Source organism: Lontra canadensis, unplaced genomic scaffold (assembly GCF_010015895.1).
Source record: "Lontra canadensis isolate GAN:19392208 unplaced genomic scaffold, GSC_riverotter_1.0 scaffold24, whole genome shotgun sequence".
Classification (NCBI taxonomy): Eukaryota; Metazoa; Chordata; class Mammalia; order Carnivora; family Mustelidae; genus Lontra; species Lontra canadensis.
In genome coordinates, this window is record NW_022631018.1 from 664,406 (window position 1) to 691,714 (window position 27,309).

At 49.4% G+C, this 27,309-nt stretch overlaps 2 protein-coding genes across 4 annotated transcripts in view; both read left to right on the forward strand.

Moving 5' to 3' along the window:
* FAM20B (FAM20B glycosaminoglycan xylosylkinase) overlaps positions 1-6,419 on the forward strand; it is a 40,919-nt gene extending 34,500 nt beyond the window's left edge. For all 3 annotated transcript variants that reach the window (XM_032862582.1, XM_032862580.1, XM_032862581.1), the window contains 2 exons: positions 1,604-1,663; positions 4,629-6,419. In XM_032862582.1, coding sequence (XP_032718473.1) covers positions 1,604-1,663; positions 4,629-4,860 — 292 coding nt within the window. In that variant the 3' untranslated portion in view covers positions 4,861-6,419. The remainder of the gene's footprint in view (positions 1-1,603; positions 1,664-4,628) is intronic.
* A 5,056-nt stretch (positions 6,420-11,475) lies between these two features.
* On the forward strand, positions 11,476-27,309 carry TOR3A (torsin family 3 member A). The gene is made up of 6 exons (XM_032862583.1): positions 11,476-11,773; positions 12,929-13,042; positions 13,897-14,162; positions 15,809-15,987; positions 26,133-26,257; positions 26,701-27,309. The coding sequence occupies exons 1-6, from the start codon at positions 11,515-11,517 to the stop codon at positions 26,949-26,951; spliced, it is 1,194 nt and encodes a 397-aa protein (XP_032718474.1). The 5' UTR covers positions 11,476-11,514; the 3' UTR covers positions 26,952-27,309.

Here is a 27,309-nt window from a genome sequence, read left to right on the forward strand (position 1 = left end):
GGATGGAAGGTATCCTTCCCATTTCTGGTCAGGGTCTTTGCTTTTGGCACCCATCCTTCCATCCTGCTCAGGGTTCGTACTTCCTCTGCCCTCAGGGTTCTGAGGACTTTAAAAAATGGCAAAGTGGGTTTTTTTTTTTTCCCCTCAGGAGTCTAAAACTGACTCTCAACACAGACAGCTGGATGCCAAGGTCTTTGATGTGTCACTACCTCTGTCATTCTTCCTTGACTATGGTGTCTAGAATCTTGAGAAATACATATTTAATAGAACATGAAATTTAATTCCTATTAAATTGATTCTGTCCAAAGGTTCATGTAGTTTAAATATCAGTTTAATAGAATGTCTTGCTACATTTATGGCAGTCTAGGCCCAGACTTTTTGTGATCGTAAGAAGAGCAGTTCCTTTTGATACATAAAAACAAGTTACTTTTATCTTGATTAAGACAGTCTTATTTATTTTGAATAAATGGATGGTCCTTAATTTTTTTGGCGTGGGCTCTTTGAAGAGCGTTTTATATTTTTATTGTGTGCCCTGCATTCTCCATGGTGCCCGATTGAGTATTGTACTCTAGTTACATTTAATAAGTGCTAAATGGAACACTTCCTTGGAGCCCAGAATTGTCCAGGCTCTAGGTCGTTGGTCAACGTGGGTCTATCCCACATTGGTGCTGAGACTCACCTGAGACCCAGGGGTCCTCAGCGAAGAACACCGAAGCGGCGCTTGCTGGTGGCACCCTGTGTTACCCCAAGCCCCGGGGCCTCGTGCTCCATGAAGGGGGCTGCCACCTGCAGAGCGTGGGGGCCGGCACGCACAGCAGAGCTGGTGGAGGCCAGTGCTACATGCGTTCCTGAAAATTCATCTGGTTTATACAAATGATCTTTGTGTGTTTGTTTAATGATTGTGTGTGCTGTGGAAATAGTTGCCTTAGACGTTGATTATTTGAGGGCTGCACTGTGCTCAGAGCTCCCAGACCTTCCAGCTAAGGCTGAGCTTCCAGGAGAGGAGTAGAAGATTGAGTTTTTCCAGAACCACTTCTCGTGTACCTCTGAATTACTGCCGAAGTCATTTTTACAGATGCTTTGAATCGCTGTTTTCTCAGCCTCTGTGAGCTGCTTGTCCTGTTTGAATCTGGCCATATACTTACTTATAGGGAAAGGATAATCCTGCTCTTTTTTGATTGTTGATTTTGAGGTAGAACAACTTGTTACAAGTGACGACCATCTGTGTGTTAGTGGGAACCGTGGGGATGGCCTTTTCCCCCGCGCCCGTAAAACCTCCAGGGGTTCGGGTCCTCCCTGTGGCCCGTGGGCTCCACGCCGTATGCCGCGGTTCTGCTTCAGCGCCATGCCATAGCCAGTGGGACGCAGGAGGCATGTACATGAGGACATTTGTTGTTTGATGCTGCAGTGCAGACTGTTAGGAATCCTGTGTCTGATTGGTCACGCCCTGTTTATTTTTAATTTAAGTGATCTGAGCCGTGGGAGCATGAAATTATCTAGGATCACATTTGGGTCATCTTAGAGAATTTACTTGCGCTTTGATGCTAAGAAGGCAACTGGTGCCACTAAGTAATTCACTAAGTTTTTTAATCTTAATTTTCAGCTTTGGGAACCCATCGCTGGACGAGAGAAGCATTCTTGCCCCCCTCTATCAGTGTTGCATGTAAGTTCCTCACAGTAAATACATTGGCCTGTGTCATCTTCCTTTCCAGTCTCACGTAACAGTACATCCGTTTTCCAGGCCTTAAAACTTCCTAAGACCTGAGCAAATGCTTCTCATGCTTTTCCAGGCCAGAACCCCTGGAGCTCAAAAGTCATTTCAAACTTTGTATGAATAGAAATTTTCGATCTATTCAATACAAATTCGTGTTTGTTTTAATATCAGGATATGGTCCTCTCCCCACCAGGACTCTAGTACAGTCTGCATCCCTGGCCCCTGTACCATGTTCACCCTGGGGTTTGAAGTCCTCTCACTCCCCACCACAGACCACCTGTGGTTTGCAGATCTCAGTCTGAAAGTGTATAAGCCAAAGGTAACTTTTTCAGAGGCATTTAGCCTTGTATTTTTTTTAAAGTCTGTGTTCGAGAACAAAGAAATTAGAAGGTAAATCAAAATGAGATAAAAGAGCGGGCTCTAAGGAGCTCCTTTTCAAAGCATTATGGCTGGTATCAGTTTGAAGGGGAGCCTTAAGAATCTGCTGGGTTGCACGTTGCTGAGCCACACAGAAAAAGGAATGTGGGAGCACCGTGTCCTACCGGCTCACCGCCTGAGACCCTCAGATCCCATCCAACTGCCCCTCATTGCAGCTGGGCTGTTTCTCTGGCCTCTGTTTTTAGTAGCAGCAGTACAATATTCTGCAGGAAGTGTTGCCCCAAGAGCCCTTAATTATTTTCATCAATAGGAGGCAGTAGTATGGCCAGTCAAAAACCACATACATCTATGAAGGAAGATGTTTTTGGAATAACAGTATTATCTGTCTGATCCAGTCAGAAGCTAGAAAAGACACAGTAGGTTAAATGGGAAAGTTTAAGCTGGTACAGCCACTCTGGAAAACAGTATAGAGATTCCTCAAAAAGTTGAAAATAGAGCTACCCTGTGCCTAGCAATTGCACTACTGGGTATCTATCCCAAAGTTACAAATGTAGTGATCCGAAGGGGCACCTGTACCCCGATGTTTATAGCATCAGTGTCCACCATAGCCAAACTATGAGAGCCCAGATGTCCATCAGCAGATGAATGGATAAAAAAGATGTGGTATATATATATACAGTGGAATACTATGCAGCCATCAAAAAATGAAATTTTGCAATTTGCAGTGACATGGATGGAACTAGAGGGTATTATGCTAAGTGAAATAAGTCAATCAAAGACAATTATATGATCTCACTGATATGTGGAATTTGAGAAACAAGACAGAGGATCATAGGGGAAGAGAGGCAAAAATGAAACAAGATGAAACCAGAGAGGGAGACAAACCATAAGAGACTCTTAATCTCAGGAAACAAACTGAGGGCTGCTGGAGTGAAGGGGGTGGGATGGATGAGGTGTCTGGGTGATGGGCTTTGAGGAGGGTATGTGCTATGGTGAGTACATGAATTGTGTAAGACAATTGATAAATCACAGACCTGTACCCCTGAAACAAAAAATACATTATATGTTAATAAAAATTTTTAAAAAATAAATTCAAAAAAATAAATGGGAAAGTTTATTTAAAGAAGCTCTGATACAAGCATAACTATAAAAGGAAGCTTTGTAGGGCTGAGGGAGAGTACCCAAGGAAGGACAAACTTGGAAGGGAACCTTGTCGCCAAGGCTAGGGTGTAGACCTCCATGGAGAAGGATAGTTCAGTTCACAGGATAGCAGAGAAGTTGGCTAGTTTGCAGGCCCTGCCTGAACAGGAAGCAGCCCTCTGGGATGCACATTCAGGCAGTGACTTGCATTGGGGTCAGGGCAACGGAGGGACAGCTCAGGAGAAACCGCCTCGGTCACAGGCAGGGCACGTGTGAGGGCCTATCTTCGGGGCTCGGGTTTCCATGTCAAGAGGGCCTGCTCATTCTGGTAGTGTGGCCCGGGGCAGAGCGCCATTTGATGACCCGCTCTCCCTACCGACCGACCCACCTGTGCAGCAGCCCAAGGTGTCCTCGCTTCCCTCCAGTGACCGCTTCGGAGAACATGGACCTGAGAGATGCTTCCAGGAATTCTCCGCGTCATAGCAGGGCGTACATCTCTGGAGGACAGGTGTGGGGCTGAGAGGCAGACAAGTGATGCCTTAGTTACACAGGGGAGGCTCTGATGCTGGGGGCACTTGTCGTGGACTTGAGAATAGTAAAGTCGTACGGCCTCTGTGCTTGTCTGCCCCTTCCGTGCTTTGTCCAAAGGTCGCTCTTCCTTTGTAAGTAGATGCGGACCAGGCTGCCTCTTGCAGAGTCGGACTTCTGTGCCTACCTCGTAATCCTCACATTACCCACAGGAAGTGGGTAGGATTATAATATTGATATTGTAGTTTAATTATAATATTGCTGGTAGGAATTTTTTACATTCAGAAGCATGGAAAGAAGAGAGTTAAAACTACCTATTAAGGTATAAAGCTAACTCCTATTAACATCATAGTGACTTCATTCTAACCGTGTGTGTATGTCTGTCGATGTATGTGTGTGTGTGTGTGTGTACATACACACACATTTTCTTTTCCCACAGATTTGGAGTAAAACTTTTTTCCCACCAACTTTTTCCCCCCACCCAGTATTATATCATGGGCATTTTTCAAGCCATTAAATTCCCCAGAACTGTTTTTAATGGCTGCATGGTATTCCCTTGAACAGATAAGCCATGCCTTTAACTGTTTCTCAGTAGGTGAACATTCGTATTGTTTCACATTTTTCCCGTTACAAATTTAGTTGCACATTGGAATGAACACTTATAAATCTTTGCATATACCTCTAATTAATTACCTAGAAAAAAATCTCAAAATGTGGTAATGTAGAGGTCCTTTGGAAACAGATTTTTTTTTTCTTAGTTGAAACGTCTTACATAATTATTTCTTGACTTTTGCCCACCGAGCAGGCTTTAAACTCCTCTTGACAGTAAGAGGTTTCACGTCATCTCCCTTACAACTCTCTCTTCCAGCATTCGGGTGTCCACCTGGAACAGACTGAACTACCTGAAGAACGGCGTGCTGAAGTCTGCCTTAAAGTCCGCCATGGCCCACGACCCCATCGCCCCCGTGCTGTCTGAGCCCCACCTGGACGCCGCCGAGCAGCGGCTCCTGAGCGTGCTGGCCACGGTGAAGCAGTGCACTGACCAGTTCGGGGCGGACACCGTGCTGGTGGAAGACAGGATGCCTCTCTCCCACCTGTAATCCGCTCCACAGAATAAGCGAGACTCCTTTTTACAAAGCTAGAGAAACAGCACAATCACTTCCGAACGGGATGAGGGGGATCGGAGACGGCCGGCAGCAAGCTCTGGTGACGGGGGTCAGGGTGGCCTTGGATGCCTCTGGCCACTTCTGTAGGAGAAACGAAAGCAAAGACGACAGGTTTCAGACCACGGGAGCGCTCCCGCCGACCCCCCGACTTCCCGGCGGCGGGCCTCCTGGTTGGTCGGTCCTCGCTCGCGTGCCACGGGACAGATAGAGGGGTGGCGTGCGGAGAGGTGAATGCTGGGCCTGGTTCTGGAGTGTGTGGTTTGAGTTCATCCTTAGAATCCTTTCTCCACCCTGATGGAGTTTCTGAAAACCCTTGGCCATCTCTGGAGTCCTTTTCGCACCAGGACGGATCCGGCTGGGAATTTGACCGCCTCCTGCGGAGTGGCAGCCGGGGAAACCGGGCCTCTTGAGCCCAATAGCATGCTCTGTGGGCAGGGATGCGTGTTTAGGATCTAATTAGCGGGAACGACAACAGCAGGAAGGATGCTCGGGCTTTTAAGCGATTGGCTGGTAGTGCTTTCCGTGAGCTCTTAGAGGAGGGAGGAAGAGACGGCACCGGAAGCGGGGAGGCCCCCCCATATTTGAGCTCCGCGAGTGTAGAGAAGCAAACATGACTTGAACCTCAGTGGATCTCTGTGCTCACAGTTACATCCCAGTTAGCCCCCAGATTGTCCAAGCAGGATGCTCTCGTGGAGGCTTTTCTTTTTCCCTTTGCCCAAAGCAGGCAAATCCTTTCTGAATTAACAAAGCAAACTGAGCTAACACCTTGATGATAGTTAAGTTGCCTACCATCTCCGCCATCCCGATTTCTCATCTGAAATGATTTCCACCTCAGCCTTTAAGGCATTCGGTCACTGAAGCTGCTGTTCCCAAGAGATTGGCAGTTCCTGTCTGTGCCTTTCTCATGGGAAGAGCCAGCTCCCTCGCTCAGCCGACCGCGCGTTCTGCTGGCGGCCGGACCAGTCTTGTGACGTGGGCCATGCCGATGACTGGGAACAAAGAGTTGAAGCTCTCTGAGCCTCAAAGTGAAGGAGGTTACCAGGAAGAGCCTTAAGATTTTGGTTTATGTCCAACCCGAATTTCTTCATTTAATTTCATCGGGCGTTCAGAACTGGTGGTGGAGCGCTGGTGTCCCTGACCTGGTAGCGACAGAAGGCCAGGCTCAGCTTGGTCTGTGTTCCTCAGAGCCTCCCAGACCTGTGAGCTGTTGGATCCTGTCTAGGGGCCGGTCCAGCCTTGTGCTTCTGTCAGGCAGAAGCTGCTGTTTCAACGGTGTGAGGGAGCAAATGCTGTGCCAGCCTCTGAGACCAGTGTGGGGCAGCCAGCCTTTCAAAAACAGCTTAGAATCTAGGTCCTCGTTTTCTTGCATTGAAAGGCAGCTGGGCAGCCTGTAACTGTTAACAACAGCGTGAGGTCAGGACACTTTTGTACTTTGTAAGTATGTTTGGAGACATCCACAAGAATGGGTTGAGTTCTAAGAGAAGGTATTGAGTCTCAGGTTAGCACAAAACACTGAAACGATGTTAACAGAAGGAGGCCTTAGATTTCAATTGTAGGACCATTTATTGTGTGCATCGAGTAGAATTCACAGCTGAGCTGGAGAATATCATGGATGGTGCTCACCCAGAGTGTCAAGGAGCTGGCTGGAGGGAGACGGTGGGAGGCAGCGGGCTTGCCTGGGTTTGTTGGTTCAACCAAATGACGGCCCAGTGTCCTTGCAGACACATGGTACCTGTTATGTGGCACAGCAGAATGAGTAAGACTTGTTCTCCAACTGGGAGCTTGCTTCATAATGTTGAAAGCAGAAGATATTGCTAAGGAAACAAGCAGGAAGGAATATCCCATCCTTTTTTCAAAACATGGCAGAAAATGTATGAGTTCATTCTGTTTCCTGCTGTTAAAAAATTCATGATCTTAAGAGGTGTTCAGATCTAGCATGTTTAAAGTCCTTCACTAATAGGGTGGTGTCACAGGACTCTTGGAACATAGATTTATGTTCTAATCAGGTTTGGATTAAGCTAATCTTAGAGAATACCAACCAAAACCTTATAGCCCTAAAAGTCACAAAAACCAAATTCTGTTGGAAAAACAGAGGCTGTTTTTTTTTTTTTGTTTGTTTGTTTTTTTTTTTAAGTTTTGTCACTGTGTCCTCTTTGTGGTTTCTTTAGCACCGTTAGACAAGTCACTACAAGTGGTCTTGTTCAGTCCTAGGTTGGGTGTGCCTAGCCAACATCTAAAGGTAGAAGTGGATACATTTTAATACTATCAAACTAGGAAAATCAGAACTGAATGCCATTTCCTTACCTCCTCCCACTTCTTAAATACGTTTATTGCAGAGTTTGAATGGGGAAATATGGGTATAGAAGTTTTACTCTAAATTGTTCTTTAATATGAGGCTCTATTGTGGGTTTGGGTGTAAATAATTTTCTGTGCAAAACAAATTAATAGGATCTGTGATTTGCTCAGAGTATTGTTCGATAATATATTAATAAGGCATTTCTCCCTGTTGCACTCAGGACTAATATATCAAATGAAATTTAAGGAGGAAATGGAAGAATTCAGGTACATCTATTGCATATTATTTGGGGAAGATGAATCCTGTACATGTCAATTTTTCAGTGTCTCCTGAACAATAAGTTCTTCCAAGGAAATTCATCTTTTCATTTCCTTAAAAAAAAAAAAGAAAAGAAAAAAGACTTTTGGCTTTCCTTTATTCCTTCAGCGTCCATTTGCAATGGTCCCTGTCTTACTTGACTGTAAGTGACCACACCTCAGTGGCGATAAAAACCGCGCCTGTCAGTGAGCTGTCCTGTAGGAGTGATCTTGTGAGCTTGAGCTTCAGGAAACATGAGTAAAGGCATATGTCTGTATATAGTCGTATCTGTATTGTAGCAAGAAAAAAAACGTATTTATTTTGACACAGGGAAACACTGACTTATGTTGCTGAAGAACTTGAAGCTAGTGAATGGGTCTCTCCTTAGTCTCTGTGAATGGTTCTGAAGTCACATAGAGACCATTCAGCCGGCACCTTCTGGGCACCTCTGGAGAGCCGGCCGTGGCCAGGCACATGCGGGAGCCAGACAGACCTGACTTCGCGAAACCTATCGTCCGGGGGAAGGCCAGTTTCTCTCCCTTCGATGCATCCAGCCTGGGTTGAAAAGGCAGGGGCTGGGTACTCCACTGCCACAGGTTTTTAAGGAACTAAGGTGTTACTCACAAATACAAAGTGTAAGGCGGGGAGCTGGGAGTAACTTACTGGGAAGCTAATTTAGTTTGCTCAAAAGGGAGGTGTAGGAACCGCTACCCTCGATTTTGATCTGCCAAGGATTTCCTCTCAGAGCTGTCACACAGCAGGAGGTTGGGCTTGGTAAGACACCAAACAGGACAGATATGCACCCAAGTTTCTAATGTGTTCTATGGGTTTCAATTCTGAAAAAGAAGAAAAAAGTGAATAAAGATTTTAATAAGTATCGCTGTATCATCTTTTCCTCTTATTCCTTTTTTCCCCTTCTTTGAAGCTATTTTCAGTGTTCTCTTTTCCAGCTTCCTGTCTGTTTCGTTAGGGGACAGAAAAAGAGGACTCCTGCGCCCGCTTAAACCTCCACGGGGACTGTTTCATGGTATCTGATGAGTAAGACCTTTGCACTTACTCACTAGCCTCCAAAAGGCCCATCCCACGTTGTGACTCTACCAGAAGTTTCCATTGGATAATTCTTAGGTTCTTTTTGTATACTTAGTAGTTCAGCCCATTCCTGCAGCTTCTTTAGAAGTAAAGCATTACAAATCTTGAAGAACTTACTATCAGCCCAGTACTGTACAGATGTGGAGGAGACCAGGGACCTGATGATTATTCTTCGGACAGCCAGTTTTTTAACTTTTGAAATAGAAATCCAGCATCATAAACCCCAGCTAGACAATGAAGCCGACTTTCTTGAGTTTCTACTTGTTTTGTCGCGTTTTTGTTTGTGCCACCTTTTGTCCCGTGCACTTGAATACTGGTGGGAGGCTGCAGCCTCGTGTTCTTCAGTGATCCTTTTTCAGATACAATTCAGGCTTTGTCTGCTTTTCAAGCATATCAGAAGGACTGGTATTAAAGCTCGGAAAAGGCAGCTGGGAGTAGGGAGGGTTCATGTTTGGTCTTCGGTAGACATTTGGGCTTTGGGAGACCCCTCGAGAACGGATGGTCCCAACAGAAGGAAACTGAAGCACCAAGTGCGTCAGGAATGATGTCAATGAGTTACAGTAGAAACCAGAGCAGGAACGAATCCCGGGGGGGCCGGAGGGTGAGAGGTAGGCAGAACCCACATGGAAGAAGGGGAGAGTGAGCTAGGCCTGCCCTGTATGTAGAAGCCCAATTTCTGAAGTACGCAGCTTCCTTGCGCCATTTCATTCCTTCAGGGGTGTGGGAAACCATGGAAAGGTTTCCATCAGGCGTGTCCTGTCTCTTGAAAGGACCCTCTGAGTCCGCTGTGTTCAGTTGTTCCTTAGTATAAACATTAAACAAAGGAGCCACCAGTGTATAGATGAACTGTGAAACATTGATTTTATGTTTTCAGAATTTGCTTTTTACATGCCAAGTGTAATTGGAGATAAAGGCTTGATTTTTACTCAGAGATTGTTTTCAGGGCAGAGAAAGTTCCGTCTGCCTCCAGCCGGGTTGAGAAGAGGTTCGTGGCAAAGCTTGGTGCCATGTTGATGACCTCAGTATAGGTTTGTATGCCCGTTTTTCTCTTAGACTTTGTTAAAATGCAGATTTTGATTGAGTGGGTTTGAGGCCTGAGATTCTGCCTTTTTAACAAGCTCCTGGACTTCAGTAGCCTGGAGAGGGGGTTGCCTGCTAAGGAATCATGGCGGCCTGTAGTTTTCACAACAGCCTCTAGATGTCTCCATCCTCCATGAGATCTCGTTCCTAGCCTTGGAACCAACTGCCTCCAAGCCCTGAGAACGAAATGTTTTATTGAAATCTGAGGTTTGTCTAAAAACTGGTGTTTGGATCCATTGTTTCTGTGTGGAACTGACAAAGGTGGAGAAAAAAAAAAACACGTTTACCTTTACTCTTAGGGAAAAAATGTCCTCTTGAAATCAAGATATTTGTCCAAGAACTTTCCAGCTGCCTACTTTGCCTCTAAATGCTAAATTCAAATCAGACCACTTCAGAAATTAGCAGTTAGTCCTACATGAAAGTTAACAGTAGAGAGTGTTATTTTCACAGTCCCAAAACTTGGGTTTTTTTAGGAAACCAGTGTTACTATTAGTAATTTTATCACCATAAATTCACTTATAAACTGAATGAGCTCACTAACGCTCAGGGCCCCCAGTCAAGTGACTGTTTTATTATGCCATTTTCTAGGTGGGGCATCAGGCCTAGGTCAAATAATACCCAGGGTCACACATAGGAAATGGTAGAGGCCCTACTGGGCTGGCATTCAGGCTCATTCACTGATTGAGTTCGTGTTTTCAATTTCCCGATAAGCGTAAAGGTGTGTTCCTTGTCAAGGGTCCGTGCCAGGTGTCCCGGGCTTGCCTGCACGTGGAGCAGGGCTGGGGAAGCTGCCCTGTGGGAGGTTTGGGTTCAGTGTTGCCATCACTCTGAGTGGCTGAGACCTACAGTGTGCCCCAGTGCAACTGTGGTGGTGTCTTAACGGGTGCTCGGGTGATTTCTGCAGCTGTTCTGAGAGGGCAGATGTGGGGAGCTGTTGAGGAAAGAGCACATGGTGCGCTGCGTGATCTGAGAGACGGACATTGTGAGGCCTGGCGTCGGGGTTCACCTTACTCCTGCAGAACCCAACCTCAAAGCCACGGAGCCTGTGCCGTTCATGAGTCGAGTCCCACGACCTCTAGACAGCACCTTGTTCCAAGGACAAGAGAGCCCCGTGAGGCCAGTGGCTTCCGTCACTCGGGTGATTCTGAAAAATGCAGTAAGGTCTTCTGAAATCCGACAAGCAGGTAGGTGGCCGGCTCATGCTGTGGAGACAGGGTCCCGGAGGAAAGGCGCCCTCAAGTCCTGCCAGTGCCATCTGAGGAGCGGCTCGAGGTCATAAGCACTTGAAAGTTGCAAGCGTAGCCAAGAGAGCGCCCACAGTGTCGCCGAACTTCCTCCAGTGGAGTGTCCCTGACGGGGGTTTCCAGAAGCCGAGCATCTCCAGCCTGGCGCCCTCAGGCCTCCGCTCGCCGCGGGCGGACTCCCAGCTGTGGAGACCTGCGGCTGCCTGCAGCGTTTCACTTCCCGGGGTGGAGGAGCTCCCCGCCTCCCCAGGGCCTCTCTCCACCCCGCCGCCCCGGCTCCGGCTCCCGGCGACACGCTGCGAGCCGGCCCGGGGCTCATCCGCCGCCTGGGCAAGGCCTAGACGGGGGCCCTTACCGGGCCGGCCTCCGCCGGGCCCCGGGGCTGCCGAGGGGACTCTCCGGGTGGCCGCCCCTCCTCAGGCTCCCCAGAAAAACGCGCGGCCGGAAGCAAGCCCCGGCGGTGGGCGGTGCCTGCGGGCGGCCCCGCGGTGCGCTCGGGCCGCCGGCCTGGACCTCGGTTCCCGCGGCGGCTGCCATCCCCCCGGCCGCCCCGGCACCACCGAGAGCGGCGGCGGGAGAGCCATGCCTCGCCTGCGCCTGCGCCTCCGCCTCCGCCTGCCGCTGCTGCTGCTGCTGCTGCTCCTGCTCCTGCCGCGCCCGGGCGCGCCGGAACCCGGCGACGACGCGAGCCCGCCGGACGGGGCCCAGGAGCCCCTCCGCGGCCTGCGCGAGCGGCTGAGGGCGGCCGCGGCCCTCTCCCGACGGTACTGGGCGCTCCTGCGCTGCCGCGTGTGGCCCGAGGACTGTGAGCGCGCCGAGGAGGCTGGCGCGGGGCTCCTGGGTAAGAGCGGCCGCCCGGGGTCCTCCGGCCGCGGCTCGGGGACTGGGGGTTTGAGGGCGGCGGGGGAACGTGCGCCGGCCCGGGAAGCCGGGCGCCAGTGTCCCGGCTGTCGGGCCGCGGCCATCAGGTAGGCGCCCTGGCTACCCGCCCTTCCGCCCCACCCCGCCCGGCCTCCGCCCGGGCTGCGGGCAGGGGTGCCTCTGGGGACCGGGCCGCATCCCCGGCCTGTATCCATAACAAGGCCATCTCCTTCCCCCGGATGCACCCGGACGGGCCCCGGGGCTGCTGAGGGGACTCGTTGGGTGGCTGCCCTGCCCTCGGCGCCCGTCCTTGACCCCTCCAGACAGCTCACACTTCCTTGAGTCTCCCAGTCCACCATCGAGCTGCTCTTTCCCGCCTTCTTTTGGGCTTTCAGCAGAGTCCCGGGCTGCACACGACCCCAGTCCCTTCTCTCTTCTGCCGCTGAGAGCCCCGCACCTGTGTTCTGGTTCCCGCTGGTCAGTGACAAATTCTGCACCAGGGTTATCTGTCACATTACTGTTATGGACCAGATGCTCTCTGAAGCTCCTTGCAGTCTGGGTCGAAAATTCTAGGTCCCTAATGCTATTCTAATGATAGTCCTACAATGATACTGTGAACATTTTTCATTGAAATCAAAAGATTTCGAAGTCCCAGTGGTTGGGCTTTGTTTCTTTGTGGTTTTGCTAGTGCTGGGTATGTTCAAATTGACATTTGACAAAAGAATTGAGAGGCCCTTGGGGTTGGCAGTAATCACATCGCTTTGGAATTCACAGCAAGTAGGCAGAATGAGCATCACCAGCTGCTGTTGGTCTCCCTGCTAGACTGGCACGAACTCCTTGTGGGCAGCTCTGGCTTTCTTACATTTCTGGCAAAGGCGTTATGTGTTGAACAAATCGAACCTTTGCTGGAGCTGTATCCATAACAAGGACATCGACTTCCTCCAAGCTGGGGGTGCCCTCTCCAGCTCATTCCCTGGCCAGGCACAAGCCAGGCCCATGGAAGAGCAGTGAGGAGCAGCTCTGGAGGGAGGACCAAGGACAAGAAGAACCTCTCTGCTTGGTTGCAGGGCGACCGTGTCTACCTTCCCCATGGCCCTGGGCTCTGCCCTCGTCTTACAGCTCCCTTCTTTTCCAGGCTGGAGCCTTCCCCTGTTGGGCCAGCAGTACCTGGACATCCTGACCTCGTGGTACTGCAGCTTCCAGGCCTGCTGCGACAGCAGGGACTGCAGGATCTCCAACAACTTCACAGGTAGCACCTTGCATGGCCCTGAGGGGCTGGGGATCTTTGGGGAGGAGAGGCAGTCCAGGGGGAATGGCTATGGTGCAAGGCACCCTTCATCATCCTGCCCACGGCTGACAGTATAGCCTCCCTGTCTCTGCCGTGACTCCCAGAACCCCTCTCCACACCCTGTGATCTCATGGCTGGAAGGAAGGAAGGCCTCACAGAAGACTTTGAACACACTAGCCACCCTCAATAAGTGTTTGCTGAACTGTTTATTCACGTGAGGTGGTCTCCATAAAGCACTTAGGGGTTCCCGAAATCTCTGGGTGGGAGCAATCTCTTGGGCATGGGGATGGACTTCCTCCTCCAGACAGGACTCTGCCAACCATTCTTTTTTTTTTTTTTTTTAAGATTTTTAACTTATGTATTAGAAAGAGCTCTCGTGCTCACGCAGGTGCAAGCACAAGCGGGGAGAGGGGCAGAGGGAGAAGCAGACTTCCCTTTAAGCAGGGAGCCCCTAGGGGGCTTGGTCCCAGGACCCTGAGATCATGACCAGAGCTGAAGGCAGATGCTTAACCGACTGAGCCACCCAGCCGCCCTCTGTCAACCGTTCTGGGGTGTCTTCAGGACCTTCAGGGTGATTCCCTTCTCTCTCTACATTCAATTTTGATTTCTCAAACCCTTTGAAAATGGCCCTTGAATCCCTTTGGGCTGCCAGGTCTGTCCAGTGGTTTCTTATTCTGAGGCCAGATAATCCCCGCTGCACCCCCCCAGGACCCCCCTCAGAGATGTCAGAGGTGCTCAGTCTCCCTGCTGTCATTGAGCCTAGGGGGCACCACATCTGTGCGACCTCACCATGGCTGCCTCTTTCCCCGTCCCAGGCCTGGAATCGGACCTGAGCGTGCGACTGCACGGCCAGCATCTGGCTCGGGAGCTGGTCCTGACCGCGGTGAGGGGCTACTTGGAGCTGCCCCAGCCAGGCAAGGCCCTGGCCCTGTCGTTCCACGGCTGGTCCGGCACGGGCAAGAACTTTGTGGCGCGGCTGCTGGCAGAGAACCTGTACCGGGATGGGCTGAGGAGCGACTGCGTCGAGACGTTCATCGCCACCCTACACTTTCCTCACCCGAAGTACATGGACCTTTACAAGGTGAGGCCGGGCAGGACCGGAGGCCTGGGCCGGTGGGACGGGAACGAGGCTCTGACAACCTGAGCAGCAGGCTTCTGGGATGCGGTGGAAGGCCTGAAGTCAGCCCTTCCCTGCAAGGAGGTGGCCTCAGAGAAGCCTGGCTGTGGGGGTCGGTGGCGCTGGTGACACCATTCCACAGAGATAAGGCCCTGAGCATGTGGGGGAAAGACTGATACTCAAACAGCATGCATCTTGAGCTCTGTCTCCTTATCAGCTGCACACCGAGCTTAAACAGAGGCTCCAGTGTTGGTTGTCTGTTCTTGAAGTAGTGGGAATTTTGCAGGAAATGTGGAACAGACAAAAGCAGACACTTTATCAGAATCTCCACACACAGACACAAGCACAGTTCACATTTGTGCTTCCTTCCGGTTTTATGTCATTGTGATTAACGCTGGACAGAAAGTTGCAGATCCTGCGTTTTTGGGAGGGTGGGGCACAGGGAGGGGAGAGGGAGAATCTGAAGTAGGCTCCACGCCAGCATGGAGCGCATCACGGGGCTCCATCTCCCAACCCTGAGATCATGACCTGAGCTGAAATCGAGAGTCAGATGCTTCACAGACTGAGCCACCCAGGCGCCCGTATCCTGCCCTCCCCCGTTTTAAGGAGGCATATCATACAAGATTTTCCACGTCTTCCCCAAATCGCAAACAATCAGTGGGACAAAAGTTGTCCTTGCCGCTCTGCTCTTGTGGGTTTCTTCCATTTAGACATGTAGTATTTTAGGTAAGCCAGAGGATGAACAAAATGTCATGTCATTGCTGCAGGACATCTGTCTCTGGCTTTCAGTTCCACTCTTCGCAGTGTGTTAACCTGGGAAGATTACATAAGTCTCTGAGGATAGAGATGGCTGAGTCGGCTGCCGCTTCAGTGCAGTGTCGGAGGGCAGAGGTGAAGTGTCTTAAGGTCCGGTGGCTGGTGGCTAGTCTGCCGGGGCTTCGCAGAAAGAAAACACACGCACGCACGCACGCGCGCGCGCACGATGGGTCTGAGGTCAATCTGGGGAGGCCAGAGGTGGAGGGGGCCTCTGCTGACAGACCCACCTGTTGTGGACACTGGCCCTATTCTCCCGGTGAAGACTGCAGAGGGCTTTCGACTCTCTGGCTAGGGGTGGGGTACCCCAAGGGCCAGTTGGCTGAGTCCCAGACAGGTCCCACCCAGGTTTCTCCCCTGAGGTCTCAGTCTAGCCTGGGTACTAGTGAGTACCTGCTCCCGGGAGTTCAAGAAAGGGGACTTGGCCGCCTCTGGGCACGTGAACCTGCTGTGCCTGTCTCCCCAATATTAGAGCCTGACTCCTACCCCCAGGGAGGCTGACTGGTTCCTTCTGGGATGGGACCTCACCCTGGAACACAGGACGCAGGTTGCAGGCTGGGGCCTGTTTCCAAGGCCAGGCCAGCCCTCTTCCTCTCTACAAAGCTCAGGGTGCATGAGAATCACCTGGGAAGTTCATAAGAGGTGTGGGCCCTAGCCGCACCCCCAGAAGTGTGGACTGACAGCTGGTGGGAGCCCGTGATGCATTGCAGACGCCAAAGCGCGGCCTTAGGGCTGAAGGATGAGTTTGGGCCTCCCCCTGCTCCCCAGCTCCCCGCAGCTCCCTGTATTCCGTGCAGGAGAAGCTAACAAGTGAGATCAAGGAGACACAGGACCGCTGCCACCAGACCCTGTTCATCTTCGATGAGGCTGAAAAGCTACATCCGGGACTGCTAGAGGCCCTTGGGCCACACCTGGCGCACCAGACCCCCAAGAACCACAGGGTCGAGTCCCCGAAAACAATCTTTCTTTTTCTCAGGTAAGGTCTGAGGAACAGTAGTCAGGAGGGCTGGAGGAGGGGAGGGAGGACTTGGCCCAGGTGCCGCTTGGGAGTCAGCTGATGGCGGGAGGGGAGGCTTCCACGCTCCCCTGGCCCGCAGACCCTTCTCCACAAGGGAAACCAACACACACTCCAGGAGAGGAAACAGAAGCCTCGCTGCTTGGGTGGTAGCAATGGTGGGGGGCCATAGTCTCCCGGGTCCTGCCCTGATTCCACCGCTGAGGCACCTGGAAAGACTCTGCCTCCCACCTCTCACCCACCACCACCGGCACGGGTGATGAGGAAGAGCAGCTGTCCCTCGTCTCTCCTCCCCACCCCCATCCTCCATGGCTATCTTAGGGTGGTGAGGCTCTCCTCGGACTCCCTAGAATACGTAGCCCCCTCGGGGAGAGACAGCTCACACGCCAGGCCTCCCCTCCTAGAAGGGCATTTTGGGGATTTGGGGTCTTTTTTATTGACCTATAACTGACAGCATAGTTTCAGGTGTGCAACATGATTCACTGGTTGTATATATTGCGCAGTGATTGCAGTACGTCTGGTTAACACCGTCATCATACATAAGTACACAATTTTTGTCCTGTGATGAGTACTGTGATCTGCTCCCTCAGCAGCTTCCAGTCTGCGATGCAGTGTGAACCACGGTAGCCACGCTGTGCTCTGAGCCCCGAGCCTTACCCGTTCCTCACCGCCACCACCTCTGGCAACCAGCCGTCTGTTCTTGGTATCTGTGAGCTTGGTTCGCTGCTGTTCTTGTCACCAAGAGTCCACATATGAGTGGGATCGTACAGAATTTGTCTTTCTCTGACTTACTTTATCTCACATGATGCTGTCAGGGTTGTTGTTGCAAATGGCAAGATTTCATCGTGTTTTATGGAATTTTATGAATAATACCTGTGTGTGTGTGTGTGTGTGTGTGTGTGTGTGTGTGTGTGTGTGTGTGTAGCACATTTTCGTCATCCATCAGTGGGCACTGAGGTTGTTCCCGTATTTTGGCTAATGTAAACAGTGCTGCAAAGAACATGGAGACATGTATATTATCTTTTTGAGTATTTTCATTATCTTTGGATAAATCCCCAGAAGTGGAACTGCTAGATCATAGAGTAATTCTACCTTTAGCTCTCTGAGGAACCTCCATAGTATTTCCCACAGTGGCTGCACCAAGTCACGTTCCCACCCCAGGGCACAAGGGTTCCCTTTCCTCCACATTCTCAGTAACATTTGGTATTTCCGGTCTTTTGGTTGTAGCCCTTCTCACGCATGTGAGGTGGTATCTCATTGTGGTTTTGATTTGCATTTCCCTGATGGCACTGATGTTCAGTGCTTTTTCATCTGTATGCCTCCTTTGGAAAAACATCTATTCGGATCCTCTGCCCATTTTTAATCAGATTATTTTTTGTTATTGAGTTGTATGAGCTCTTTATGTTTTTTGGATATTAACCCTTATCAGATATGTGATTTGCAAATATTTTCTCCCATTCAGTAGGTTGCCTTTTCATTTCGTTGGTTTCCTTTGCTATGCAGAACTTTTTAGGATATAGTCCCACTTGCTTATTTTTGCTTTTGGTGTCACATCCAAGCAATCATTGCCAAGACTGATGCCAGACAGCTTACTGCCTGTTTTCTTCTAAGACTTGTACGGTTTCAGGTCTCACATTTAAGACTAATCCATTTGTAGTTCATTTTTGTGTACAGTGTGAGGTAGTGGTCCAGTTTGATTATTCGGTATGTGGCTGTTCAGTTTTCCCAACACCATTTATTGACGAGACTGTCCTTTCCCCATTGTCTAGTCTTGGCTCCTATGTCATAAACTAATTGACCATATGTGCATGGGTTTATTTCTGGGCTATTTTGTCCCAAGACACAAAAGATTTATGTGTGTTTTTATGCCAGTACCATACTGTGTTGATCATTGTGGTTTTGTAATATAGTTTGGAATATAACTGTCATACTGTGAGTCCCTTCTTAAAAGGGCATTAAGCTTTCAAACCAACACATTTGTTGAAAAAAATTTTTTTTCCTCACTATAGAACATACCCTCCCCAATAGCCATCAAGCCACCTATCCCTCCTCCCTTCACCCCCCAGCAACCCTCAGTTTGTTTCCTGAGATTAAGAGTCTCTTATGGTTTGTCTCCCTGTCTGGTTTCATCTTGTTTCATTTTTCCCTCCCTTCCCCTATGATCCTCTGTCTTGTTTCTCAAATTCCTCGTATCAGTGAGATCATATAATTGTCCTTTTCGATTGACTTATTTCGCTTAGCATAATACCCTCTAGTTCCATCCATGTCGTTGCAAATGGCAAGATTTCAATTTTTTGATGGCTGCACAGTATTCCTCTGTGTGTGTGTGTGTGTGTGTGCATACCACATCTTCTTTATCCATTCATCTGTCAATGGACATCTGGGCTCTTTCCATAGTTTGGCAATTGTGGACATTGCTGCCAGAAACATTGGGGTGCAGGTGCCCCTTTGGATCACTACATCTGTATCTCTAGGGTAAATACCCAATACTGCAATTGCTGGGTCGTAGGGTAGCTCTATTTTCAACTTTTTGAGGAACCCCCATACTGTTTTCCGGAGTGGCTGCACCACTTGCATTCCCACCAACAGTGTAGGAGGGTTCCCCTTTCTCCACATCCTCACCAGCATCTCTCATTCCCTGACTTATTTTAGCCATTCTGACTGGTGTGAAGTGGTATCTCATTGTGGTTTTGATTTGTATTTCCCTGATGCTGAGTGATGTGGAGCACTTTTCTGTGGGTCTGTTAGCCATTTGGATGTCTTCTTTGCAGAAATGTCTGTTCATGTCTTCTACCCATTTTTTTTTAAGATTTTATTTATTTATTTGACACACAGAGATCACAAGTAGACAGAGAGGCAGGCAGTGGGGGGGGGGAGCAGGCTCCCCACTGAGCAGAAAGCCCAATTGTGGGGCTCAATCCCAGGACCCTGAGATCATGACCTGAGCTGAAGGCAGAGGCTTAACCCAGTGAGCCACCCAGGGGCCCCTACCCATTTCTTGATTGTATTATTTGTTCTTTGGGTGTTGAATTTGATAAGTTCTTTATAGATTTTGGATACTGGCCTTTTATCTGACATGTCATTTGCAAATATCTTCTCCCATTCTGTTGGTTGTCTTTTGGTTTGGTTGACTGTTTCCTTTGCTGTACAAAAACTTTTGATCTTGATGAAGTCCCAGTAGTTCATTTTTGCCCTTGCTTCCCTTGCCTTTGGTGATGTTTCGAGGAAGAAGTTGCTGCAGCTGAGGTCCAAGAGGTTGCTGCCTGTGTTCTCCTCAAGGATTTTGATTTTGATGGATTCTGATTTTGATGGATTTTGATTTTGATGGATTCCTGTCTCAAATTGAGGTCTTTCATCCATTTTGAGTCTATTTTTGTGTGTGATATAAGGAAATGATCCAGTTTCATTCTTCTGCATGTGTCTGTCCAATCTTCACAACACAATTTGATGAAGAGACTCTCTTTTTTCCATTGGACATTCTTTCCTGCTTTATCGAAGATTAGTTGACCATAGAGTTGAGGGTCCATTTCTGGGCTCTCTATTCTGTTCCATTGATCTGTGTGTCTGTTTTTTGCCAGTACCATACTGTCTTGATGATGACAGCTTTGTAATGGAAGTCTGGAATTGTGATGCCACCAACTTTGGTTTTCTTTTTCAACATTCCTCTGGCTATCCGGGATCTTTTCTGGTTCCATACAAATTAGTTATTCCATTTATTTGAAAAAAATTGGTGGTATTTTGATAGGGATTGCATTAAATGTATAGATTACTTTAGGTAGCATAGACTTCTGCACAATATTTCTTATTCTAATCCATGAGCATGGAATGTTTTTCCATTTCTTTGTGTCTTCCTCAATTTCTTCCATGAGTATTTTAGTTTTCTGAGTACAGATTCTTTGCCTTTTTGGTTAGATTTATTCCTAGGTAGCTTATGGCTTTGGATGCAACTGTGGGATCGGCTATTTAATTTCTCTACTGTCTTGTTCTTGGTGTATAGGAATGCAACTGATTTCTGTGCAATGGTTTTATATCCTGACACTTAATTCCTGTAGGAGTTCTAGCAGTTTTAGAGTGGAGTCTTTTGGATTTTCCACGTAAAGTATCATATCATCTGCGAAGAGTGAGAGTTTGACTTCTTTGCCAATTCAGATGCCTTTTGTTTCTTTTTGTTGTCTGATTGCTGAGGCTAGGACTTCTAGTACTATGTGGAATAGCAGTGGTAATAGTGGACAGCCCTGCCGTGTTCCTGACCACAGGGGGAAAGCTCTCAGTTTTTCCCCACTGAGAATGATACTCACTGTGGGTTTTTCATAGATGGCTTTTATGATATTGAGATATGTACCCTCTGTCCCTACACTGTGAAGAGTTTTGATCAAGAAAGGATGCTGTACTTTGTCAAATGCTTTTTCAGCATCTATTAAGAGTATCATATGGTTCTTGTCGTTCTTTTATTAATGTATTGTATCACATTGATTTGCGGATGTTGAACCAACCTTGCAGTCCAGGAATAAATCCCATTTGGTCATGGTGAATAATCCTTTTAATGTACTGTTGGATCCTCTCGGCTAGTATTTGGTGAGAATTTTTGCATCCATGTTCATCAGGGATATTGGTCTGTAATTACCCTTTTTGATGAGGTCTTTGTCTGTTTTGGGGATCAAGGTCATGCTGGCCTCATAAAATTAGTTTGGAAGTTTTCCTTCCATTTCTATTTTTTGTAACAGTTTCAGGAGAATAGGTATGAATTCTTCTTTAAATGTTTGGTAGAATTCCCCTCGGAAGCCTTCTGGCCCAAGGCTCTTTTTGGGAGATTTTTGATTACTGCTTCAATTTCCTTGCTCGTTATGGGTCTGTTCAGGTTTTCTATTTCTTCCTGGTTCAGTTTTGATAGTTTATACATCTCAAGGAATGCATCCATTTCTTCCTGGTTGTCAAATTTGCTGGTGTATGGTTGCTCATAATATGTTCTTATAATTATTTGTATTTACTTGGTGTTGGTTGTGATATCTCCTCTTTCATTCATGATTTTATTAATTTGGGTCCTTTCTCTTTTCTTTTTGATAAGTCTGGCCAGGGGTTTATCAATCTTATTCTTTCAAAGAACCAGCTCCTAGTTTTATTGATTTGTTCTACTGTTCTTTTGGTTTCCATTTCATTGACTTCTGCTCTGATCTTTATTATATCTCTTCTTCAGTTGGGTTTAGGCTTTATTTGGTGTTCTTTCTACAGCTTCCTTAGCTGTAGAGTTAGGTTGTATATTTGTTTCTTGAGAAAGGCTTGTATTGCTATATACTTTCCTCTTAGGACCGCTTTTGCTGCATCCCAAAGATTTTGAACAGTGTTTTCATTTTCATTTGTTTCCATGAATTTTAATTCTTCTTTAATTCGCTGGTTGACCCATCCATAGCAGATTCTTGCTGCGCTGCTCCTCCCAGAGGAGGAAGGTGAGTCTCCCCAGATCTGCTGCTACTTGTTGACTGTGCCTCAGATCATGGTTGATGGTAACCCCGAGCTGAGAGCTCACTCCTAGGCTTCATCTCGGCAGCCAGCTTCTCTGCTCCTATACATGGGAGCTCTGTCACACTCGGACACCCCTGGTGTTTTAATGACCCCACAGGTCCTGAGACCACACTGTCCCTAAGAGGGCTCCACTCCCCACTTAGCCTCTGGAGCAACACCCTTCAGTGAAGCCAACTTCTAAAAGTTCCGATTTTGTGCTCTGCTGCTCTGCTGCTTGCTGGGAGCTGGCCCCTCCCCACCGTGGTCTACCTTCCCATGTATCACCTCGGATTCACTTCTCCACATGTCCTACCTTCCAGAAAGTGTTCGCTTTTCTCTTCCTAGAATTGCTGCTCCTCTTCTCTTCCATCTCCTGTTGAGTTTGTAGGTGTTCACAATGGCTTGTAACTATCTAGATGGATTCCTGGGACCCGGAGAAATTTAGGTCTCCTACTCCACCATCATCACATTTATTTAAAATTAAGTACAAACTATCCTTGAAAATTCCCAAGGGAGACCCAGTTGGAGGATGGTATCCCACTAAGTCCAAAATGGCCTGTTCTTTCTCCAGCCTTGGAAGGTCTGTTTCTTTTCTCATCACGAGAGGAAGTCACTGGCTCTAAGCTTAGGGTATGATGTGTTGAATGAAAAGCTCACACTTTCACACCTGTGCTGAGATGTACCCTGATCATGCAGGACTCATCCCTTAGCCATTATATGTTACCTGTTTTGTTTGCCTGTGTGCTCTGGAAGTGGCTTTGTAAAGAATGACTTGAGAAGTCAGCTTGTCCAATCCTATCTTTGTGGTGGCTCCAACTGGGATAGTCCTGACCAACATCTGTTAGAGGTCAAGTTTGGGTTCCTGTTGGCTCAGCCTGAAATGCTTCACAAGCAAGTTCTTGCACTCAGAGTGGAAGGTTACCCATTGCTCCCTCCCCATCAACCTTCTCACCTTCCACAGGCCCATACGTGCCAGCTAGGGGCTTTCCTTCAGTTTTGTGTGCACCTTGTGAAGGTAGAGAAATAGGGATCTGGATTTCCATCCAGCTGGAACGTGTCAAGGTGCCAGGTGTGGAGGCAGAGCTTGTGTCACTGTGGACCCACAAGACGAAACCAGCTGAAACCTGGCCTGTTGGGATTTCAGTGTGGTGATGGCAAGCCCTTCCTGTTCTATGATTAAGGCTGTGGAGGGGTGCAGTGCTGTGGGGGGGTGCTCCCAAGGGGATTTTTTTTTTTTTTTTAAATATTAGAGAGCACGAGCACGCTGAGGGACAAAGGGAGAAGCAGGCTTCCTACTGAGGAGGTTGCCCAACACCAGCTCCAGGACCATGACCTGAGCCAAAGGCAGACGTTTAACTGAGCCCCCCAGGAACCCCCCTCCCCAAAGGTGATTTATAAAAGAAAAGCAGAGACAGAATCCGACCTTTCCCTGACTTGAGCTGTGATGCCAAGGTGCTGCCCTTCCTGCTCAGGTCTCAGCTTGGAAAGCCCTCACTCTTGCCAGGACCAGCATTTCCTAATGCGACTCAGGTGAACTTGTGCTCTCGGGGCAAACATTTGCCTTGGTACCACTTTGGTCATTGACCTGCGGGCAGTGCCCTAGTCCTCTCTAGCCCTGCCCTTTCCCCCCAGTGACCTGGCCTCTGTGCACTGTCTAAAGCCAGACAGTCACTAGGGGGAGCAGCCATGAGGCTGGGGTGGTGGCTGGGCCTGGGGAGAGAGCTGCTGGGGGAAAAGCCGCCCTGTGGGGCCCACACTTGCTAGGGATGGAGAGGCCATGCCAGCCCTCCAGGAGGAACCCCTTGGGGAGGACGCACACCTGTGACAGGGCCCACGAGGACCTGGTGTCCAGTTCTGGTGGTTTCGGGCAGGCCTGGACCCGGCCTAGGAGAGTCAGTGGAGTTTGATCAGTGGAGTTTGACAGGTCTGGGACCCCACCCAGAGTCCTCAGGCTGGCCAGGCTGACTGTGTAGCTCCACACCAGCCTCACCTCTGCCCCCATGTGTCCAGAAAGCAGCACTTTTAAACCCTGAAGGTTTCCAGGTACAGACCTTCCTCAGTTTGCAGTGGGATTGTGGCCCAATGAGCTCATTGTAAGTTGAAAATGTATTTAACACACCTAACCTACAGAACATGATGCTCTGCCTAGCCTACTTTAAATGCGCTCACAACATACACATTAGCCTTCAGGAGGGCAAAATCCTCCAACACAAACAAAGCCTGTCTTCTAACCAAGTGTTGACTGTCTCATGTAATTGGCTGAAAGCCACACGGACAGAAACAGCGTGGTTGTGCAGGTGTCACTTGCCAGCCCCCGTGAGTGCATGGCTGCTGCCCGGCATCACGAGTCAGGATCGTACCGTGTGCATCGCTAGCCCAGGAGAAGATCGAAATTCAAAGCGAGATTTCTTCTGAATGCTTACTGCTTTTGCACCCTTGTCAAGTAGAACATTCCTAAGTTGGGGACTGTCTGTATCCTAGGGATGGGTTGGGAAGACCGTATTTGAGTCTCTGGATTTGATGCCTGCGGTGGCCCCATCCATGTGCGGAGTTCTTTTGTGTTTGAAAGGAAAGCAGGGCTGATTCAAACCGTTGGTGAGAACAAGTCACATTTGGTGAAGGCCAGCAGTGTAATCCTGAGAGAACTCCTAGCCGTGTTGCTTGCAGTGAGGTGCGAGGGGCCTCGCAGTCTCCCCTATGCCGGCATTAGTCGGAGCAGCGGAGTCCTGGGCGCCAGGCTTGAGGGCCTCCACTAACACAGAAGACTTTCACCTGTCCCTACCATTCTAGAAGATGTTTCTGGAATAGGGTTGTGGAACTCTGGAGATCAGAGCTCTGTCCTCAGTGAATCAGTACAGTGAGAGGGTGATTGATGTCTCTTCTCTTCGGGCTCTTGTCAGGGAAAGAAGAGGAAGGACTTTGAACAATTAAAAGAATATGAATATAAATTGTTCATGGAATCAAAGGTCCTGTAGAAATGTGTATTTGTTGACCAGTGACCCTAAGGTGACCTAAGGGGGCAATCTGAAATTGGTCCAATTTTCTTATTTTACAAATGAGGACACTGAGGCTGAGAGATTAGTAACAGAATGTTTACATCTCTTTAAGAAAGACTTAGCAATTAGGGTTGGGGTTGGAGAGTTCTGGAGAGGCTTGAAGTCCCCTTCCTTTGGAGTTTTAGGACTAAGGGCTGGGAGGAGGACCTGCTGTCCTGGCCCAGAGCCAGGGGATGGGCTGGGCTCCAGAGGGGCCTTCAGACCCCTCAGCAGCCGCGGACCTGGGACGATGTGGAGAACAGAGGTGCTCCGGGAAGGCCCCAGCTCTCTAACAGAGCGATCCTGGGGCCAAGAGGGACAGTCCTGAGGAGCTGAAGACTAGGGCAGGTGAACAGAGAGAGAGGGCCCACTGTCTGTCTGTCTGAGATAAAAGCCGTCCATTACAAAGAGAGAGAAGACATGGGCTGTGGGACAAAACAAGAGAAATTGAGAGAGATGGAAACGGTGTAGACAGATGTGCAGACACAGCAATTCGTTAAATGTTTACTGAGCAGCAAGCGTGGTAGTCCCTGCTCCGGGGACTGGATAAGTGCCCCCCAACTCCTCTCCCTGGCTGCCTGCCCTCCAGCCAACCCATGTCCACCTCCCCTTGCCCATGGGGAATGCGGGGTGGGGCAACCCCTCGGCAGGGGACAGTTCTTGCCTCTGCTGATGGAATCATGGCCACTTGCAGCGTGTGCAGAGAGGACCTGGCTAGGCCTTCCTAGCCTGTCCCTACCATTCCCTTCTTCTACATTCACACCACTTGTCAGCAGCTGGGGGACAGCGGGCAGCTCCCGACAAATGCTTGTGTGTTTTGATGACTTCCTTTCCCTCACTTCTCATATCCATCAGTCACAGGGGCCTGGCAGTTGGCCTCCTAAACTAATTCTTCAGTCCTTCTCTCTACCTCTGAACATGGACTGCTGCAGAAAGCTCCCGCCTTGCTTTGAGTAACAATACCGTGCCTCTTCAGTCCAACCTCTGTGGTTCTAGAATGACCTTCTTAGGAGATAAAGCAAATCAGGTAACCCACCACCCTGCACTCCCACGTTCATACCCCTTCAGTGGTTCTCTTCGGTTTATAAGCTAACTTCTGTGTGTGCGGCAGACGGTAGCCTCCACCTGCCTTTGGGGCTCTGCTGCTCCCAGCCCCGAAGCCAACAAGCCCTCTGGTCATCCAGGCGGACACACACGCTGCCTGGTCTGGAGATCACTGGCTGGTCTCTCTGCACTCAGAAGCCTCATCCTCCCTCTTAAGTCATCGCCCTGGGCCTTAGGTGTTCCTCCCTTAGCACCTGCCACTCAGTCTGGAATCACAAGCCTCCCCTTCCCTACAGAGGTCAAGGGACATCATCCCATCGCTGTGCGCCCTGCCCGAGTGGCCTGTGTGTCAAAAAGGAGTGAGGAAGGAAGACAGTGTCTTCTGTGTGACTTTAGGTTGTGACAAGATCTCCTGGAAGAGGAGAAGCTCCTTGACCTCCGTTCTTCCAGTCACTAATGCACAGCCTCGGTGGTCCATATAGCTAAATATAAAAATAAAATGTGTTCACAAGCTCTTGTTTCTTTCAGTAACCTTGGAGGCAATACCATCAATGCAGCTGTCCTGAATCTGCTTCAGGCCGGAGGGACCCGGGAAGAAATCAAGCTGGACCAGCTGGCGCCCCAGCTCCAGGCTGAGATTGCAGAGTCCACGGGTAAGTAGCTCCCAGCCTCTGGGGACGGCTTGGGGGTGGGGGTGGGGGCCTCTGGGCTAGGATGTGGGCTCCTGAGTGGGACAAGGCCCAGAGGATACACCTCACAACACCTCACAAGAGACGGTCTAAGAAAGCTAAACTCGTTTTTCTGAGGCGGCTTTGACGGTCGTTGCCCCGGCTCTGGGAACCCAGGCAGTGGCTCTTGAGCAAGAGCGTCTGTGAGCTCAGTGGTTCACGCCTCCAGCTACCTCCTGCTTTCTGCTGTGAAACAAAACCATAAACCTGCACACAGTGATTTGGAGTTAGCGGGGCACGCCTTCCCTCAAAGGAGACGTGGCTCTGTAGTTCCTGACATGAGCTTTAGGGTTGGGGACTGACACCTTAAAACTCCAGCTGGGGTAAGCCCCAGGGTGGGCACCATGTAACTCTGGTCTCCATTTCAGACACTGGCTTTGGCCACAGCTGTCTTGTCAAGGAAAACCTGATTGACTTCTTCATCCCCTTCCTGCCACTGGAGTACCGCCACGTGAGGCTGTGCGCACGCGATGCTTTCCTGAGCCAGGGACTCCCATACACAGAAGCAGTCCTGGACCAAATTGCCAAGATGATGGTGTATCTCCCCAAGGAGGAGCAACTCTTCTCTTCTCAGGGCTGCAAATCTATTTCTCAGAGAATTAACTATTTCCTCCCTTGAGAGCTAGAGGAGGACTTCTTGCAACTGCCTGCCTTTCACCAGTGGGACCCTGAGGTGGGTCACGGGACTGTCTGGGACTCTAAGGGCAGGAGGGGTAGGCTGGCCTCCAGCCATCACTGACACACAAAACATGTATTAAAAGGAAGGCCTTAAATCAGAAACAGAGCCAACACTTTTTAATCACTTGGTGCCTTAAAGAGCCACATTCCAAAACGTGGGCCAGGTGGTTGGAGAAAGCCACAGGCCAGATTGAGTCCCAAGGCCTCGCTAGCATCTCCACTCTTGCCTGCAGATGCCTGGACTTGGGCGTGAGGCCGGAGGTCACGGGGTCCTCCCTGACCGGGAAGGGAGAATCCCG